The sequence below is a fragment of the Heterodontus francisci genome, chromosome 6 (assembly GCF_036365525.1).
Source record: "Heterodontus francisci isolate sHetFra1 chromosome 6, sHetFra1.hap1, whole genome shotgun sequence".
In the NCBI taxonomy this organism is placed as follows: domain Eukaryota; kingdom Metazoa; phylum Chordata; class Chondrichthyes; order Heterodontiformes; family Heterodontidae; genus Heterodontus; species Heterodontus francisci.
Genome location: NC_090376.1, coordinates 27,775,027 through 27,792,296, shown reverse-complemented (window position 1 = coordinate 27,792,296; position 17,270 = coordinate 27,775,027). Strand labels below are relative to the sequence as shown.

The 17,270-nt window shown below is 45.9% G+C and overlaps 1 protein-coding gene across 3 annotated transcripts in view; it reads left to right on the top strand.

Annotated features, from left to right (window-relative positions):
• relt (RELT TNF receptor) overlaps nucleotides 1-17,270 on the top strand; it is a 91,591-nt gene that overhangs the window by 23,629 nt on the left and 50,692 nt on the right. For all 3 annotated transcript variants that reach the window (XM_068033381.1, XM_068033378.1, XM_068033380.1), the window contains one exon: nucleotides 16,387-16,472. In XM_068033381.1, the coding sequence (XP_067889482.1) occupies nucleotides 16,387-16,472 (86 nt within the window). The remainder of the gene's footprint in view (nucleotides 1-16,386; nucleotides 16,473-17,270) is intronic.

Here is a 17,270-nt window from a genome sequence, read left to right as displayed (position 1 = left end):
GTGAAAAAAAGAAAAAGAAAGACCTGCATTTATATAGAGCCTTTCAAGACCACCAGACGGCTCAAAGCACTTTACAGGCAGTGAAGTACTATTTGTTTGAGGGGGTGGGATTGGGGGCAGGCGGTCGCTTAAACCCACCCCTCGGGTCGGCGTGGTGGTTTCCCAATGCAAAACTGGCACACCAAGTTTAAAAGGCTGAGATGGGATCTGGAAGGGGCAACGCACCCGAGCTGCTTAAATGACCAGTTGAGCCTCTTAAAGAGCTTCTTGTCAGCTTGTTAAAGGACAGTTTTTAATTTTCTTTTTTAAAGTGTGGGATCCATGCAGGGTCCCAACCACGACAGGGATGAGGCACGGTGGGAGTGAGCTGGAATGGGGGGACAGAAGCAAGAGGCAGCATTGAAGAGGGAAGGCTCAGAAGGCCCTCAGTCACAGGCAACCAGTTGTGCTCAGTGACGAGAATTATTCTTGACAAGGGTATTTTGGGGGTCTGGTTTTGGGGGGTGGTGGGCGGGTCCTTCTGCTTACCAGTCTCGGGTGCATGACGGGATTTCAGGAAGACTCCACATTCCAGTGGAAAGGAAGGACATAGGAGGCAATGGGATGAAGCTACTCTGAGCTTGGTCTGACCAGCGATCAGGAGCAGAGGCAACAGGGGCACAGGGATGAGGAACAAGAGACAAGAAGTCAACGGAGATGACCCTCAGCAGAGGGTCCACCGCCTGAACATGGTGCAGCCTCAATGTGGCAGAACACTGTGCCAGTCCAGGTTGATGGTTACTGATTTGCATGACCTTGTTGAAGGTCGTCCAAGGGTTAGCAAGAACCATCACCACAGCCTTCCCGTGGCTCCAAGTGTCACAGTGGACTTGCACTTTCCTATAGCTGGCTCCTTCCAAGGAGCCGCAGCAGACATTGGTGGCATCTCGCTGGCAGTAGCATATCATTGTATCAGAGGTGTCAGATGCTCTGTTCGAGAGGGCAGTGATTTAAATTGAATTCAAGGCGGATAGCGGCACTCGAGCTCAAAGCACAGTGGGATTTTCGTCCCTCGCTGGATGCCCTCAGATGCAGGGGATCATCGATTGCATCCATGTGGCCGACAAGGTACTGAGCAGCCAGGGAAATTCCTCAGTAGGAAGGGATTTCACTCCCTAAATATCAAGCTGCCATGTGAGCACAGTAAGAGCTTTATGCAGGTGTGCATGCTTTCCTGAAAGCTGCCATTACGCTTTTATCCTCCAGCACTCTTAGGTGCCGCAGCTCTTCATGGAGCCATCGGAAATCTGTGGATGCTGTTAGCAGATAAGGCTTACCCCGTGTAGACTGGCTGATGACTCCGGTGTGTCACCTTGCCACGGAGGCTGAGAGGCGCTGAAACCGATGCCACCTGCACACAAGGGTCATTATGGAGCAGGCCATCGGCCACCTGATGAAGCTCTGGTGCCTTGGCTGGTCGGGTGGCGCCCTCCTGTACACTCCCTCAAGGGTCTTGCACGTTGTGGTGATCTGCGCCCTCCAGAGATGTGTGGACCTTGAGGGCGAAGTGCTAAAGCAGCACAGCTCCGAGGAGGAGGTTGAAGGAAAGCTGGAGAACAGTCCCCGTGATTTGCAGGGATGCCGCCTTGGCAGGCTCAGGAGGCAGAGTGCTCATCAAGATGACAGGGACGCTGGGGCCACTCTGCAGGGACATTGGACCTGCACGAGACAATGGTCTGCAGGACATTTGGAAAGTCTGATTGAGGGCAACCGTCAATTTGTAGCAAAAGTCAGCAACTTTCCAGTGGCTGGCACTTTACAGTGCAAGGCTGCAGAATCTCCAACTGATGCACTCTTCCCAAGCACACCCCATTGCTTTGGCAATCCTTACATTCCATTCCCCTGTGTCTCATCGAGATGAGATGGAAACAAACAAGTCTGCCTTGGTGTAACAAATTTCCCAGAGCTTTATCGCTTAATATTTCATGATTATTTACATCAGAAACACCCAAGTGACATTACTGACATTGTGGCCTCTGCTGATGGCCACTCTTATGAGAGCCTCCCCCTGTGACTGAGGTGGAGGCAGATTGCTCTCTAGTGCCTGTCTGGGGACTGAGATGCCCGTGGAGGTCGGTCTCGACATGGGATTGCTGGGGGGTGTGGGGGCACCTCCGAAGGCTGCTGCATCAGCATCACTGCAGAGGCAGCCTCTCACAGGGGGTAACACTACAGATGCTTTCTCCATCGGAGGGCCCATCTGGGGTGTCCCCCCTTATCACCATCTGTTGCCTCCTCAGTCCTTTCATGGTGCCCTTGATCTGTGGAGTGGACCACCAGTTGGAACGCAGCAGGCATCTACTCCATGCTTAGTTACAGCTTTTGTGTCACTGACTGATCAATGCTACAGACTGCGGCTTGCATGTCAGTGCGCTGTTCCTGCACCTATTCTGAGTGATGCTACATATGGCTTTTCGTGATGGAAGGTGTCCCTGACAGTGCTATTAAGCAGCCCTTGCTTAACAATAACCTGCTCGCTGAAGCTCTGTTTGGGTTCCACCAGGGCCACTCAGCACCTGACCTCATTACAGTCTTGGTTCAAATATGGACAAAAGAGCTGAACTCAAGGAAGTGAGGTGAGAGTGACTGCCCTTGACATCAAGGCAGCATTTGACCGAGTATGGCATCAAGGAGCCCTAGCAAAACTGGAGTCAATGGGAATCGGGGAAAACTCTCTGCTGGTTGGAGCCATACCTAGTACAAAGGAAGTTGGTTGTGGTTGTTGGTCAATCATCTGAGCTGCAGGAGCTCCTCAGTGTAGTGTCATGGGCCCAACCATCTTCAGCCACTTCATTATGACCTTCCTTCAATCATAAGGTCAGAAGTTGAGATGTTTGCTGATTGCAAAATGTTCAGCACCATTCGCGAATCTTCAGCAGTCCATGTAGAAATGCAGCAAGACCTGGACAATATCCAGGCTTCGGCTGATAAGTGGCAAGTAACGTTTGCGCCACACAAGTGCCGGGCAATGACTATCTCCAACAAGAGAGAATCTAACCATCTCCCCTTGACATTCAATGGCATTACAATTGATGAATGCCCCATTACCAAAATCCTGGGGTTACCATTGACCAGAAGCTGAACTGGCGTAGCCATATAAATACCATGGCTACAAGAGCAGGTCAGAGGGTAAGAAGCCTGTGTTGAGTAACTCCCCTTCTGACTCCTCAAAGCCAGTCCACCATCTCCAAGGCACAAGTCAGGAGTGTGATGGAATACTCTCCACTTGCCTGGTTGAGTGCAGCTCCAACAACACTCAAGAAGCTCGACATCATCCAGGACAAAGCAGCCAGTTTGGCACCCCGTCCACAAATATTCACTCCCTTCACCACCAATGCTTAGTGGCAGCAGTGTGTACCATCTACAAGATGCATTACAACATCGCACCAAGGCTCATTAAACAGCACCTTCCAAGCCGTGACTTCTACCACCTAGAAGGACAAGGGCAGCAGATGCATGGGACAACCACCACCTGCAAGTTCCCCTCCAAGCCTTGCACCATCCTGACTTGGAACTATATCACCATTCCTTCAATGTTGCTGGGTCAAAATCCTGGAACTCCCTTCCGAACAGCACTGTGGGTGTACCTACCTCACATGGACTGCAGCGGTTCAAGAAGGCAGCTCACCACCACTTCTCAAGGGCAATTAGGGATGGGCAATAAATGTTGGCCTAACCAGCGATGACCACATCCCATGAATGAATAATAAAAAAAGGTTTGGCCACTTTCTCAACGGAGGAGCTGGTGCATTCATAGCCCTGAGACATTGTGGAGCAATTGAGATGAATGGACCCTTCCATTCTCATCACAAGATTCTGCAGTGCCTTGAGTAACTCCAACATGTGGGTACAGATCACACGTTTATTATCCAGGTAGAGCTGCCACCTGTTCTGTGACTCCTGAGGCTCCATCTCCACGCTGCTGAGCAGAGCTACGCCTGTCCTCCACCCTCCGAGGGGGACTGACCACAGCCGGCTCTGCCTCTCCAGTATCCTCCAGCTCTGATACGATGTGTGCTTCACCCTGTGCCACAATTTCTAAAACTGTCTAGAGCACCCAGTGAGGTGCGTTTGAGCTGGTGGCGGGTGCGCTAGAAAGATGTGACGGTGCAGACTCCAAGGTGTCTTCCTCCTCTGACTCCTCGGAAACTTCTTGTCTTTGTTTGGCCTCCTGACCCTCTGTGGCTGGTCCTGTGAGAGACATAAGAGAAGATGGTAATGAGAGATCAGGACAGTCAACAGATGCCTCTGCTGCTTAATATAATGCGAAGACCGCATAGCCATTATGCTTATGCATTGACTGTTTGTTGCATGGGGAGCAGCATTGCTATGCATCCCTTGAAAGTCTATGTTGAGCTATTTTCACCCTGTCTTCAGGAGACCCTGGTTTCTCCATCCCTGCGGCTTGACACTGGCCACATCATCAAGGGCCAGCTCCTCGAAGTGTGTCAGTGATGTGAGCTGGGTTTACCCCACTGTCCCGTTGTGCCTTTTCGTTTTCCCTGGTGTTCAACTCCCATTTCGCCTGCAAGGTGAAGAAAAAAGCAGTTAGGACAATTACAGATGAGGAAGGCCATTCGGTCTGTGTTAGAGTCTTAATGGGTGAATGATTTACCATCGCTCTGTTGCCGTCTTCCATTTTTTCTTGAATAATTCCAGGATTTTTGCCACCACTGGAAGTTTATTCCATATATCGATCAATCCTTCTATGCAGAAGAATTTCCTGATATCAGTCCTAAAATTACCTTTTTTTTTTCTAGTGTGAAATCCTGTCCTCTTGTTCTAGTTCAGCAGTTTAAGTCAAAATATTATTTTTGACAAAGTTTTTTTTCTATAATGATATACCCCCTATAAGAGCATCTCCATTCTAGACTTTAAAACCCAGGTTTATCCAGCCTTCTCTTTTAACTCTGGGCCCCTGCGACTGGAATCAGCCTGGTAGCCGCCTTTATCGTGCTTCCACTGCTTGACTATCTCTCCCATTTCTTGATGGCTTAAACTGGATGCAGTATTCAACTTAGGGTCTGACCATGGCACTATAATGTTTGATCATTACCTCCGCTTACTCTCATTCTACTACTTTTTGCTATGGAGTTCAACACCTTTATTAGCTTTGATTGCTGCTCTGCATTGATTGGACATGTTTAGTGCAAATCTACTAAGACTCCTAGATCTCTTTCTGCTTCACCCAGAGCTACTTGTGAAGTGTGCACCATCTTTTTTCCTTCCTACATGTAGCACATTGCATGGCCGGGATTTTATGCTGACGGGAGTCTCGACTTCCGAGAACCCCACATTAACTCTTCTCGGGAAGGCCCGCTGAATTTAGTGTCAAGCAGGCACTTAAGTGGACAGCGGCGGGCCTTCCATAGGATCAAGGACCCTGTCGCTGGAAATCCCCCTTGGCTGGCAGCTCTGCAAATCAGAGGCCGGCAGCTCTTCCAATGAGCAGGGCCACTGTGGAGGTGGTGGCTGCTGCCGGAGGAGCACCTACCTGAGGCCCAGGAGTGGCACTGGACCCTGGTCACAGGTAGGTCAGGGTGGGAGGGGTCTCGGGGGAGGGGTGTGTAGGGGCATCACTAGCAAGGGTGGGGAGGGTCAGCCCTCAGCAGGCACCCCCCCCCCCCCCACCCCGTCCCTCCCAATGCTGGGTCCCTCGATCAGGCACTGTGCCTTTTAACAAGGAACTCGGCACCCCTGGAACCGGGAAGCAGCCTGCACGGTTTTTTGTGCGGGGGTTGCCATGTGGCAACAGGGTGCCCGCCGCATGGTTAATTGTGGCGGTGGGACAAGGCCCTTAATTGAGCATTAATTGCTTAGTTAAGGGCCTCATTTGGTGGATTGTGAATGACCTTTCCGCCCAAGACTAAATTTTGGCAGAGGTGGGATGGTAGTGGGAACCCTGTTTCCTCCCACCCCTGCCACTATCCCATCCGATTTTATGCTCTCCCCGGCTCCAAACCCGCCGAGGGGGAGATCATAAAATTTCCTTCCCCCTCCCCCCGTCCCCCATGAAATTTCATCTATTACACATTTTGTCCAAATCAACTTCCCCTTCTAGTTTGGTGCCATCTGCAAATTTTGATCACTTTGTATTGAGTTTCAGAATCCATGCTTAATGTAAATTAGAAACCATTGTGTTCCCAAAACTGAGCTCTGAGGTACTCTACTCAGTACTTCCACCTAGTCTGACATAATCTTCTAATCTCTTTGGCCTCCTTGTCTGGAGAGACAATGGATACGCGCCTGGAGGTGGTCAGTGGTTTGTGGAACAGCGCCTGGAGTGGCTATAAAGGCCAATTCTAGAGTGGCAGGCTCTTCCACAGGTGCTGCAGATAAAATTGGTTGTTGGGGCTGTTACACAATTGGCTCTCTCCTTGTGCTTCTGTCCTTTTTCCTGCCAGCTGCTAAGTCTCTTCGACTCGCCACGCTTTAGCCCCACCTTTATGGTTGCCTGCCAGCTCTGGCAATCGCTGGCAACTGACTTCCACGACTTGTGATCAATGTCACAGGACTTCATGTTGCGTTTGCAGACGTTTTTAAAGCGGCGACCAGGACGGCCGGTGGGTCTGATACCAGTGACGAGCTCGCTGTACAATGTGTCCTTGGGGATCCTGCCATCTTCCATGCGGCTCACATGGCCAAGCCATCTCAGGTGCCGCTGGCTCAGTAGGGTGTATATGCTGGGGATGTTGGCTGCCTCGAGGACTTCTGTGTTGGAGATACAGTCCTGCCACCTGATGCCAAGGATTCTCCGGAGATTCTCCTGACACAACTCTTCTAATTAGTATGCATTTCCTGCCCTTCAATACGTTTCTTATCCATTCCCAGGGTTTACTATGAATTCCCACAATGTAATTAATAGCCTTACCTGTGTAACTTTGTCAAAGCCTTTTGAAAGTTGAGGTACACCATGTCTTAGTGCTTACTTCAGTCCCTTTGGGTTGGTAGTTCCTCACTGAACTCAAGAAAGTTGGTCAGGCAAGATTGTTCCCTTCTAAATCCATGCTGACTGTTGATAAAGAAGTTTATTGTTATGCAGATGATCCTCAGGTCACCAGTGGTACTTGATTCCATTATGTTACATGGAATGGAAATCACATTAATGGGCTGAAATTTCACCTCAGAAGTGGGAAACAAGATCCAGAACTGCTTCCGGGTCCTGAAGCTGCCCCTGGGGATAGGATGGGGGGTGGGTGGGGGGATAGGGTTGGGGGGGGGGAGGGGTGGTAGGGGGAAGCGGCATGTAGGGGGAAAACTGTTACTGACCTGGAATTTTGACCAGGGCACCACCCTCTTAATTGGCATGGAAACAGGTTCTCTGTCCAATTCTGGGCAGCAGTGGACTCTTGAAGCTGGAGGGCCAATCAGAGGCCTTCCAGCTTCAGAGGAGCACCCAGCTGCAGTAAAGGGTTAGTAATTGAGAGGGCACTTCAACAACAAGGTGCCCTCTCAGCCACTTTTTAAAAACTTTTTAATTATAAAATACAAAAAGCAGCCAGGCCACTACTGTGAGGGCGGGGAGGGGTGGTGTGGGGTAGAAGGGTGGGGGAAAGCCCCTCTGCAGGGCAGCCTTTGGCTACACCCTCACATTTCTGTCCTTGGCCTGCTACAGCGTTCCAATGATATGTAAGCTTGTGGAACAGCACCTCATCTTCTGATTAGGCATTCTATAACCTTCTAGAATCAATGTGAGATCACAGAATCACAACAGTGCAGAAGGAGGCCATTCGGACCATCATGTTTGCACCAGCTCTCCAAAAGAGCAATTCACTCAGTTCCATTCTCCTGCCTTCTGCCCATAACCCTGCACATTCTTCCTTTGCATATAACTGTCTAATTCCCTTTTGAATGCTTCAATTGAACCTGCCTCCACCACTTTCTCAGGCAGTGCATTCTAGACCTTAACCACTCACTGCGTGAAAAAGCTTTTCCTCTTGTCACTTTTGCTTCTCTTACCAAATACTTTAAATCTGTACCTTCTCGTTCTCGATCTTTTCATGAGTGGGAACAGTTTCTCTCTATCCACGCTGTCTAGACCCTTCATGATATTAAATAGCTCTATCAAATCACCCTTCAGCCTTTCCTTCTGCAAGGAAAACAGTCCGAACTTCTCCAATCTATCTTCATAACTGAAATTTCTCATCCCTGGAACCATTCTCGTGAATCTTTTCTGTACTCTCTCCAATGCCTTCGCAGCTTTCCTAAAGTGCGGCGCCCAGAACTGGACACAATACTCCAGCTGAGGCCGAACTAGTGTCTTATACAAGTTCAACATAACTTCCTTGCTCTTGTACTTTATGCTCCTATTAATAAAGCCCAGGATACAGTATGCTTTATTAACTGCTCTCTCAATCTGCCCTGCCACCTTCAATGACTTATGCACATATCCCCCCTGGTCCCTCCTGCACCCCTTTTAGAATTGTACCCTTTTATTTAATATTGTCTCTCCATGTTCTTCCATTTCTCTGCATTGAACTTCATTTGGCACCTGTCTGCCCTTTCCACCAAATTGTCTATGTCCTTTTGGAGTTCTATACTATCCTCCTCACAGTTCACAATGCTTCCAGGTTTTGTATCATCTCCAAACTTTGAAATTATGCCCTGTGCACCAAGGTCTAGGTCACTAATATATATCAGGAAAAGCAAGGGCCCCAACGCTGACCCCTGGGGAACTCCACTACAAACCTTCCTCCAGCCCGAAAAACATTAATTAACCACTACTCTGTTTTCTGTCACTTGGCCAATTTTGTATCCATGTTGCTACTGTCCCTTTTATTCTGTGAGCTAGAACCTTGCTCTGTTGTGTGAAAGTCCATGTACACCACATCAACAGCATTGCCCTCATCAACCCTCTCTGTTACCTCCTCAAAAAAGCTCTATCAAGTGAGTTACGCATGATTTTCCTTTAAGAAATCCATGCTGGCTTTCCTTAATTAACCCAAATGTGACTATCATTGTCCCGAATTATTTTTTCGAGAAGTTTTCCACCACCAAAGTTAAACTGACTGGCCTGTAGTTGCTGGGCTTAGCTTTACACCCTTTTTTGAACAAGGGTGTAACATTTGCAATTCTCCAGTCCTCTGGCACCACCCATGAGTCTAAAGAAGACTGAAAAATTATGGCCAGTGCCCCTGCGATTTCCACCCTCACTTCCCTCAGTATCCTTGGATGTATCTCATCTGGTCCTGCTGCTTTATTCACTAAGTAAAGACAGCCTATATCTTTATATGTCTTTATCAATTTTAAACCCTTCTAGTTTCTGAATTACCTCTTCTTTCACCATTGCCTGGTTACCTCTTCATTTAATAACTCAGCTATGCCCTGTGCCGCCATATGTAAATCTCTTTTATGGTCCCTAATCGCCCCCACTCCTCCTTTTTACCATCCTTTTACTATTTATATGTCTGTATAAAACTTTGGGATTCCCATTATTGTTCACTGCCAGTCTCTCTTCATGCTCTCTTTGCTTCTCTTAATTGCTTTTCCACTTCCCCTCTGGATTTTCTTTATTCAGCCTGGTTCACAATAGTATTTTCTACCTGGCATCTGTCATAAGCATACCTCTTCTTTATCTTAATCTCTACTTCTTCCAGGGAGCTCTGGATTTATTTGCCCTATCTTTCCCCTTCAAGGGAACATATCTTGATTGTGCCCATTGTTCAGCCACTATTTTTCCTGCCAACCTTTGACTCCAATTTATTCGCCCCAGCTCCATTCTTACCCCCATTGAAGTTGGCCTTCCCCCAGTTAATTATACTTGCCCTGGAATGCTCGTTGTCCTTTTCCATAGTCAACCTAAACCTTATGATACAATGATTACTATCCCCTAAATGTTCTCCTACTGATACTTGATCCACTTGGCTCATCTCATTCCCAAGAACCAGGTCCAGCAGTGCCTCCTTTCTCGTTGGACTAGCAACATACTGTTGTAGAAAATTTTCCTGAACAAACTCTAGGAACTCTTGCCCTTCACTGCTCTTTACGCTACTACTATCCCAGTCTGTGTTTAGATAATTAAAGTCCCCCATTATAACTATAATTTTTGCACCTCTCTGTAATTTCCTTGCAAATTTGTTCTTCCATGTCCTCCCTACTATAGACAACACCAAGCAATGTAACTGCACCTTATTTGTCCCTTAGCTCTAGCCAAATTGATTCTGTCCTCGACCCCTCTGGGACATCCTTTTTCTCCAGCACTATAATGCTCTTAATCAATACTGCCACCCCTCCCCCCTTTTTTCCCCCTTCCCTGAACACCTTTGTATCCAGGAATATTTAACACCCAGTCATGCCCTCCTTTGAGCCAGGTCTCAGTTATAGCCACATCATATTTCCACATGGCAATCTGCGCCTGTACCTCACCAGTCTTATGAACCACACTCCGTGCATTCACATACATGCACATTAACCCTGATTTAGACTTTATTACTTTCTCCCTTACTTTGACCCCACCTAATAACATACTATTCCCTACTCTCGTGCTATCTATCTCCCCCAGTATTCTGTGCACCTTGGTATTCGTCTGATATTTGCTCCTGGTTGCCACATCCCTGACAAGTTATCAGTTTTGCTACCATCCAATCTGAGCTCCCTCTCAGGTTCCCATCCCCCTGCCAACCTAGTTTAAACCTTCCCCCAACAGCACTAGCAAATCTCCCTGCAAGGATATTCGTACCAGTCCTGCTAAGATGCAACCCGTCCATCTTGTGCAGGTCCCACCTGCCCCAGAACTGGTCCTAATGTCTTTGAAATCTGATGCCCTCCCTCTTACACCAGTTCTCCAGCCATGTGTTCAATCGCTTAATTCTCCTATTTCTATGCTCACTTGCATGTGGGACAATTTCAGAGTATGACTGCCATTTAAAAAAAAATTATTGTTGAACCATATGCCTGTCTTAAACTGGTTTTTCATGTTTTTGCTTTCGGACAGAACTGTTTACTATTCTGTCATTAGCACTTTCTCTGGACTCCTGCTTTATCTTTTACTACACCTATTGCACCTTTGCCTTTGGTTCTGTGACATTTGTTATTTAATCTCTCCTGCCCTCCACCCTATCGCACCTTCCCTTTTGTTCTTCTTCACCCCCACCCCCCTCACTTGCTGAAAGCCTATTACATTCCTAACTTTTGCCAGTTCTGATGAAAGGTCACAGACCTGAAAAGTTAACTCTGTTTCTCTCTCCACAAATGTTGCCAGACCTGCTGAGCACTTTCTGCATTTTTAGCACCCTTGTTTTTTCTCTGTCCGACTCTGCCTAGTGTACCTTTCCAAAATGTTCTCAATTTTAAGTCAAAAGTTGTATTTTAAATTTACTTTTTAATCATTTAAATTTCGGGCTAGGACTTTCCCTGAAGCTGCTTTCAAAGACATAGGCCAGGAATGTTCTTGGTGTAACTCATTCTGCTGCCATAACTACAATAGGAACACTGTTTATAGGAGTAAATGGGTTCTCTGTCAGCGAAGTTGTGGTTGCAGAGAAGAAGCAGCTCCAGGAGAATATCCTGCCTTTATCTTTAGGTCCTATTTTCCAGGGATTCCTTAAAGTGTTACTGTAGGGGCTATCTTATCTTGCCCATTTCGCATTTAATATAACTGCAGAATCAGCTGAATTGGAGACAAAGCGAGAGAGAGAGAGGAACACCGTGGGAGCAGAGGTTTAAAAAGCCCGCCAAAAGCCCGGAGACAGAGCGGAGGGGGAGAGGAGCACGGAGGAGCGGAGAGGGAGAGGAGCACGCAGGAGCAGAGAGGCAGGAGTGGAGCAGGGAAAAAATCAAAAAGTTACATCACAGTCACGTCACAATCAACAGTGAGAGCAGGGAAACCGAGAGCCGCCAGGGTGAGTATACAGGTAAGCTTTTAATTTAACTTTAATTTAAATCAAACATAGTATCAAACATCACAGGTAAGCAGGTGGGTGATTAGTTTGGGAAGAAGCTATCTGTTTGGTGAGTATCTGGTAAGTGATTAAGGTCCATTCTAATTCTAATGTTTAAAATAGTAAAGGAGCTAGTGGTAAGCTTAATAAAATATATTTAAAAAATAATTTAATAAAATAATTAAATAGTTAATTAAAACACATTGATGTGTCACGGCTGCAGCATGTGGGAGCTCCTGGATGCCAGTGTGATCCAGGACAAACACGTCTGCAGTGAGTGTTTGCCACTTGAAGAGCTTCGGTTCAGAGTTATTGAACTGGAATCCGAGCTGCAGACACTGCAACACAACAGGGAGGATGATCGTTACCTGGACATCTTGTACCAGGAGGCAGTCACACCCCTTAGGATAGGGTCTTCTGATTTGGTCAGGGACAGGAGAGTGTGGCCGCAGCTGAGGCAGATAAAGGGACCCAGAGGGCAGGAGCCTCAGCCTTTGCGATTGTCTAACAGGTTTGAGGTTCTTTCAGCTTGTTTGGATGAGAGTGGGGGCTGCAGAGTGGATGAGCAACCTGACCATGGCACCATAGTACAAGGAGGAAGAAAAAAGGAATGCAGTGGTAGGGGACAGTATAGTCAGGGGGATTGACACTGTTCTCTGCAGCAAAGAGCGAAAGTCCAGATGGCTGTGTTTCCAGGGTTCGGGACATCTGCTCAGGGCTGGAGAGGAACTTACAGTGGGAGGGGGAGGATCTAGTCGAAAGAGGTTCTGCATAGGGAGTATGAGGTGCCAAATTAAGTAGCAGAACCTCAACGGTGGTAATCTCTGGATTATTAGCTGAGCCGGCACAGTGGTTAGCACTGCAGCCTCACAGCTCCAGGGACCCGGGTTCGATTCTGGGTACTGCCTGTGTGGAGTTTGCAAGTTCTCCCTGTGTCTGCGTGGGTTTTCTCCGGGTGCTCCGGTTTCCTCCCACAAGCCAAAAGACTTGCAGGTTGATAGGTAAATTGGCCATTATAAATTGTCACTAGTATAGGTAGGTGGTAGGGAAATATAGGGACAGGTGGGGATGTTTGGTAGGAATATGGGATTAGTGTAGGATTAGTATAAATGGGTGGTTGATGTTCGGCACAGACTCGGTGGGCCGAAGGGCCTGTTTCAGTGCTGTATCTCTAATCTAATCTAAATCAGCATAGGGCAAATGAGATTAGAGAAATTAATGCGTGGCTCAAAGACAGGTGTGGTAGAAGTGGGTTCCGGTTCGTGGGCACTGGCACCAGTACTGTGGAATGTGGCGGCTGTACCGTTGGGACGGTCTACACCTGAACCATGCTGAACCGTTCTAGCGAGCCGCATAACTAGGGAAGTAGAGAGAGTTTTAAACTGAATATTGGGGGCAAGGGATCAAATTTGGGAAGATATGGTAAATCAAGGAGTAGAGACAAGGCAAGAGGGAAAGGTATTAATATGGGAAATTGTAAACAGACTGCGACAGGAAGGGACAGAACATACAAATCTAAGAGTAAATCAACAGATAAGGCTAGAGGCAACAAAACTTAAAGGCTCTGTATCTGAATGAACGTAGTATTTGAAACAAAACAGATGAACTGAGCACAAATAGAAATAAATAAGTACGATCTGATAGGCATTACAGAGACATGGCTGCAGGACGACATGGATTGGGACCTGAATATTGAAAGGTGCATGGGATTTAGGAAGGATAGGAAGCTAGGAAAAGGTGGAGGGATAGTTCTGTTAATTAATGATGGTATTAGCACAATAGAGAGGGATGACCTAAGTTCAGGAGACCAGGATGTAGAAGCAGTTTGGGTAGAGATGAGAAATCATAAAGGCAAGAAGTCACTTGTGGGATTGGTGTACAGGCCACCTAACATTAACCACACTGTAGGACGGGGTATAAAGGAAGAAATGATGGCAGCTTGTCAGAAAGATACAATGCTAATTATGGGGGTTTTAACCTACATATAGACTGGAAAAATCAGATGGGCAGAGGTAGCTTAGATGAGGAGTACATAGAATGTTTTCAGGATAATTTCTTGGAACAATACATTCTGGAGCTGAACCAGAGAGCAGGCTATACTAGACCTGGTATTGTGCAACGAGGTAGGATTAATTAATGACCTCATAATTAAGGTGCCCCTAGGTAGCAGCGATCATAATATGATTGAATTTTACATTCAGTTTGAGGGAGAGAAGAGTGGGTCCAAGACTAGTATTGTAAACTTAAATAAGGGCAAATATGACGGCATGAAAGCAGAACTGGCAGATCAGGTTAAAGGATAGGTCAATAGAGATGCAGTGGCAGACATTTAAGGGGATATTTTAGAATACACAGAATAGATACATTTCAACGAGAAAGAAAAATTCCAAGGGTGGGACCCGCCATTCGTGGTTAACTCAAACAGATAAAGATAATATCAAACCTAAAGAAAAAGCCTATAATTGCGCAAAGATGGGAGGCAGGTCAGAAGATTGGACAGAATATAACAAACAGCAAAGAATGACTAAAAGATTGATAAGGAAGATAAAATTAGAGTACGAGAGAAAGCTAGCTAGAAATATGAAGACAGATAGTAGGAGTTTCTATAGATATTTTAAAAAGAAAAGCGTTAACAAAGTGAGCTTTGGACCTATAGAAAGTGAGTTTGGGGAATTAATAATGGATAATGAGATGACAGATGAATTGAACAGAGATTTTGCATCGGTCTTCATTATTGAGGATGCAAGTAACATCTCAGTATTAGCTGTAAGTCAGGAAATGGAAGGGAAGGAGGAACTCAAGAAATCACCAGGGAAGTGGTACTGAACAAATTGTTGGAGCTACAGGCTGATAAGTCCCCGACCCCTGATGGACTTCATCCTAAGGTGTTAAAAGAAGTGGCTAGTGAGATAGTTGATGCGTTAGTTTTCATTTTCCAAAATTCCCTAGATCGGGGAAGTTTCTGTTAGATTGGAAAATAACTAATGTAACTCCTTTATTTAAAAAGGGAGGGAGACAGAAAGCAGGAAACTACAGGCCAGTTAGCTTAACATCTGTATTAGGGAAAATGTTAGATATTATTAAAGACATTATAGCAGGGCATTTAGAAAAATTCAAGGTACTCCGGCAGAGTCAACATTGTTTTGTGAAAGGGAAATCATGTTTAACCAATTTATTGGAGGTCTTTGAGGGAGCTACGTGTGCTGTGGATAAAGGGGATGTATTGTACTTAGATTTCCAGAAGGCATTTGATAAAGTGCCATATCAAAGGTTATTGCAGAAAATAAAGGCTCATGGTGTTGGGGGTAACAAATTGGCATGGATAGAAGATTGGCTAGCTAACAAGAAACCGAGAGTAGGCATAAATGGGTCATTTTCTGGTTGGCAAGATGTAACGAGTGGTGTGCCACACGGATCTGTGTTAGGGCCTCAACTTTTTAAAATTTATATAAATGACTCCAATGAAGGGACCAAAGGTACGGTTGCTAAATTTGCTAATGACACAAAGATAGGTTGAAAAATAAATTGTGAAGAGGACCTAAGGGGGCTACAAAGGGATAAGTGAGTGGGCAAAGACCTGGCAAATGGAGTATAATGTGGGAAAATATGAAATTGTCCACTTTGGCAGGAAGAATGAAAAGAAGCATATTATCTAAATGGTGAGCGATTGCTGAGCTCGGAGATGCAGAGGAATCTGGGTGTCCTAGTGCATGAATCACAAGGTTAGTATGCAGGTACAGCAAGTAATTAGGAAAGCGAATAGAATGTTAGTGTATCACGGAGGGAATTGAATACAAAAATAGGGAGGTTATGCTTCAACTATACAGGGCATTGGTGCGACCACATCTGGAGTACTGTGTACAGTATTGCTCTCCTTATTTAAGGAAAGATGTAAATACTTTGGAGGCAGTACAGAGAAGGTTTACTAGACTAATACCTGGAATGGGTGGGTTGCCTTACGAGGAAAGATTGGACAGGCTAGGCTTGTATCCGCTGGAATTTAGAAGAGTAAGCGGCAACTTGATTGAAACATATAAGATCCTGAGGGGTCTTGACGGGGTGGATGTGGAAAGGATGTTTCCCCTTGTGGGAGAATCTAGAACTAGGAGTTACTGTTTAAAAATAAGGTGTCGCCCATTTAAGACAGATGAGGAGAAATTTTTTCTGAGGTTCATGAGTCTTTGGAATTCTCTTCCTCAAAAGGCAGTGGAAGCAGAGTCTTTGAATATTTTTAAGGCAGAGGTAGATGGATTCTTGATAAGCAAAGGGGTGTAAGGTTATTGGGCGTAGGTGGAAATTTGGAGTAATCAGTTCAGCCATGAACTTATTGAATGGCGCAGCAGGCTCGAAGGGCAGATGGCCTACTCCTGCTCCTAGTTCCTATGTTCGTAATACACAGGGCATATAATAGCTAATGATTTTTACAGTGTTACTGTTTCATTAATAGTGTTTTCTCTCTCCTTTGCAGGCATTACACCATAGCTGAAGGATCCCCTGGTGTAGGGAAATGTCTTCCATGTTCTTCTGCTCCGATGGGAACTGTGGAATGTGCAGGTTAGTCTATTGCTGGTAGAGGACAGTCGCGTTCACAGTAATACCATCTATGTCTAAGTACCACTCTAGCTTTATTTTGTATTCTCTCCAACCCTTGCAAGTTTTAATGATGACCTTTGACGGGCCTTGGCCTTTCATTAGGTTTTTCAGGTTTAAAAAAAAACCTCTATCAGAGAGTTCCATCCATATGAGGGTTTAATTGATGTCATAAACATGTTATTAAATTTCTTGTATTTGTGCTATCTCTTTGTTGCTCTGCTATCCTGTTTTTGTTCAGATCTGTTTGTGTGGAGGTTGGTGATGATGTCAGCCACTGCTTGTTGTCAGTCACATGGTGGTGGGATACTGCAAGCTGTTTTTAAACTGTTGTGGGATTGCTATAAAGTAAATGATAAGGGGCTTGGTGCCACAATGGTTTGATATTTGAGGTTATGCCCATAGTTCAGTATAGCAATCACAATTACAGCTGCGTATTCCACCTGGCACTAAAGAACATGGTTATAAAATTGGTAAATGCCAAGCTAAAATAATCAAGATTTTATTCATACAGAACCAGATATTACACGTGAAATAGACTTTCATAAATGAATGCTGTATTGGCAGCTCCTTCTAAAACACAACCAGATGATGATTGAAGGTTATAATGGTAAATATAAACTGAGATGATGAAACAAGCTGTAGGCTATAGGAAGGAATGTGTAGAATACAACAGGTCAGGGTTGAGTATTGTTCGTAGTGTTAGAGCGACGTGCTAGTTTTCTTTGGATTATCTTTCTAGAGAGACTTGTCACTGGGTTT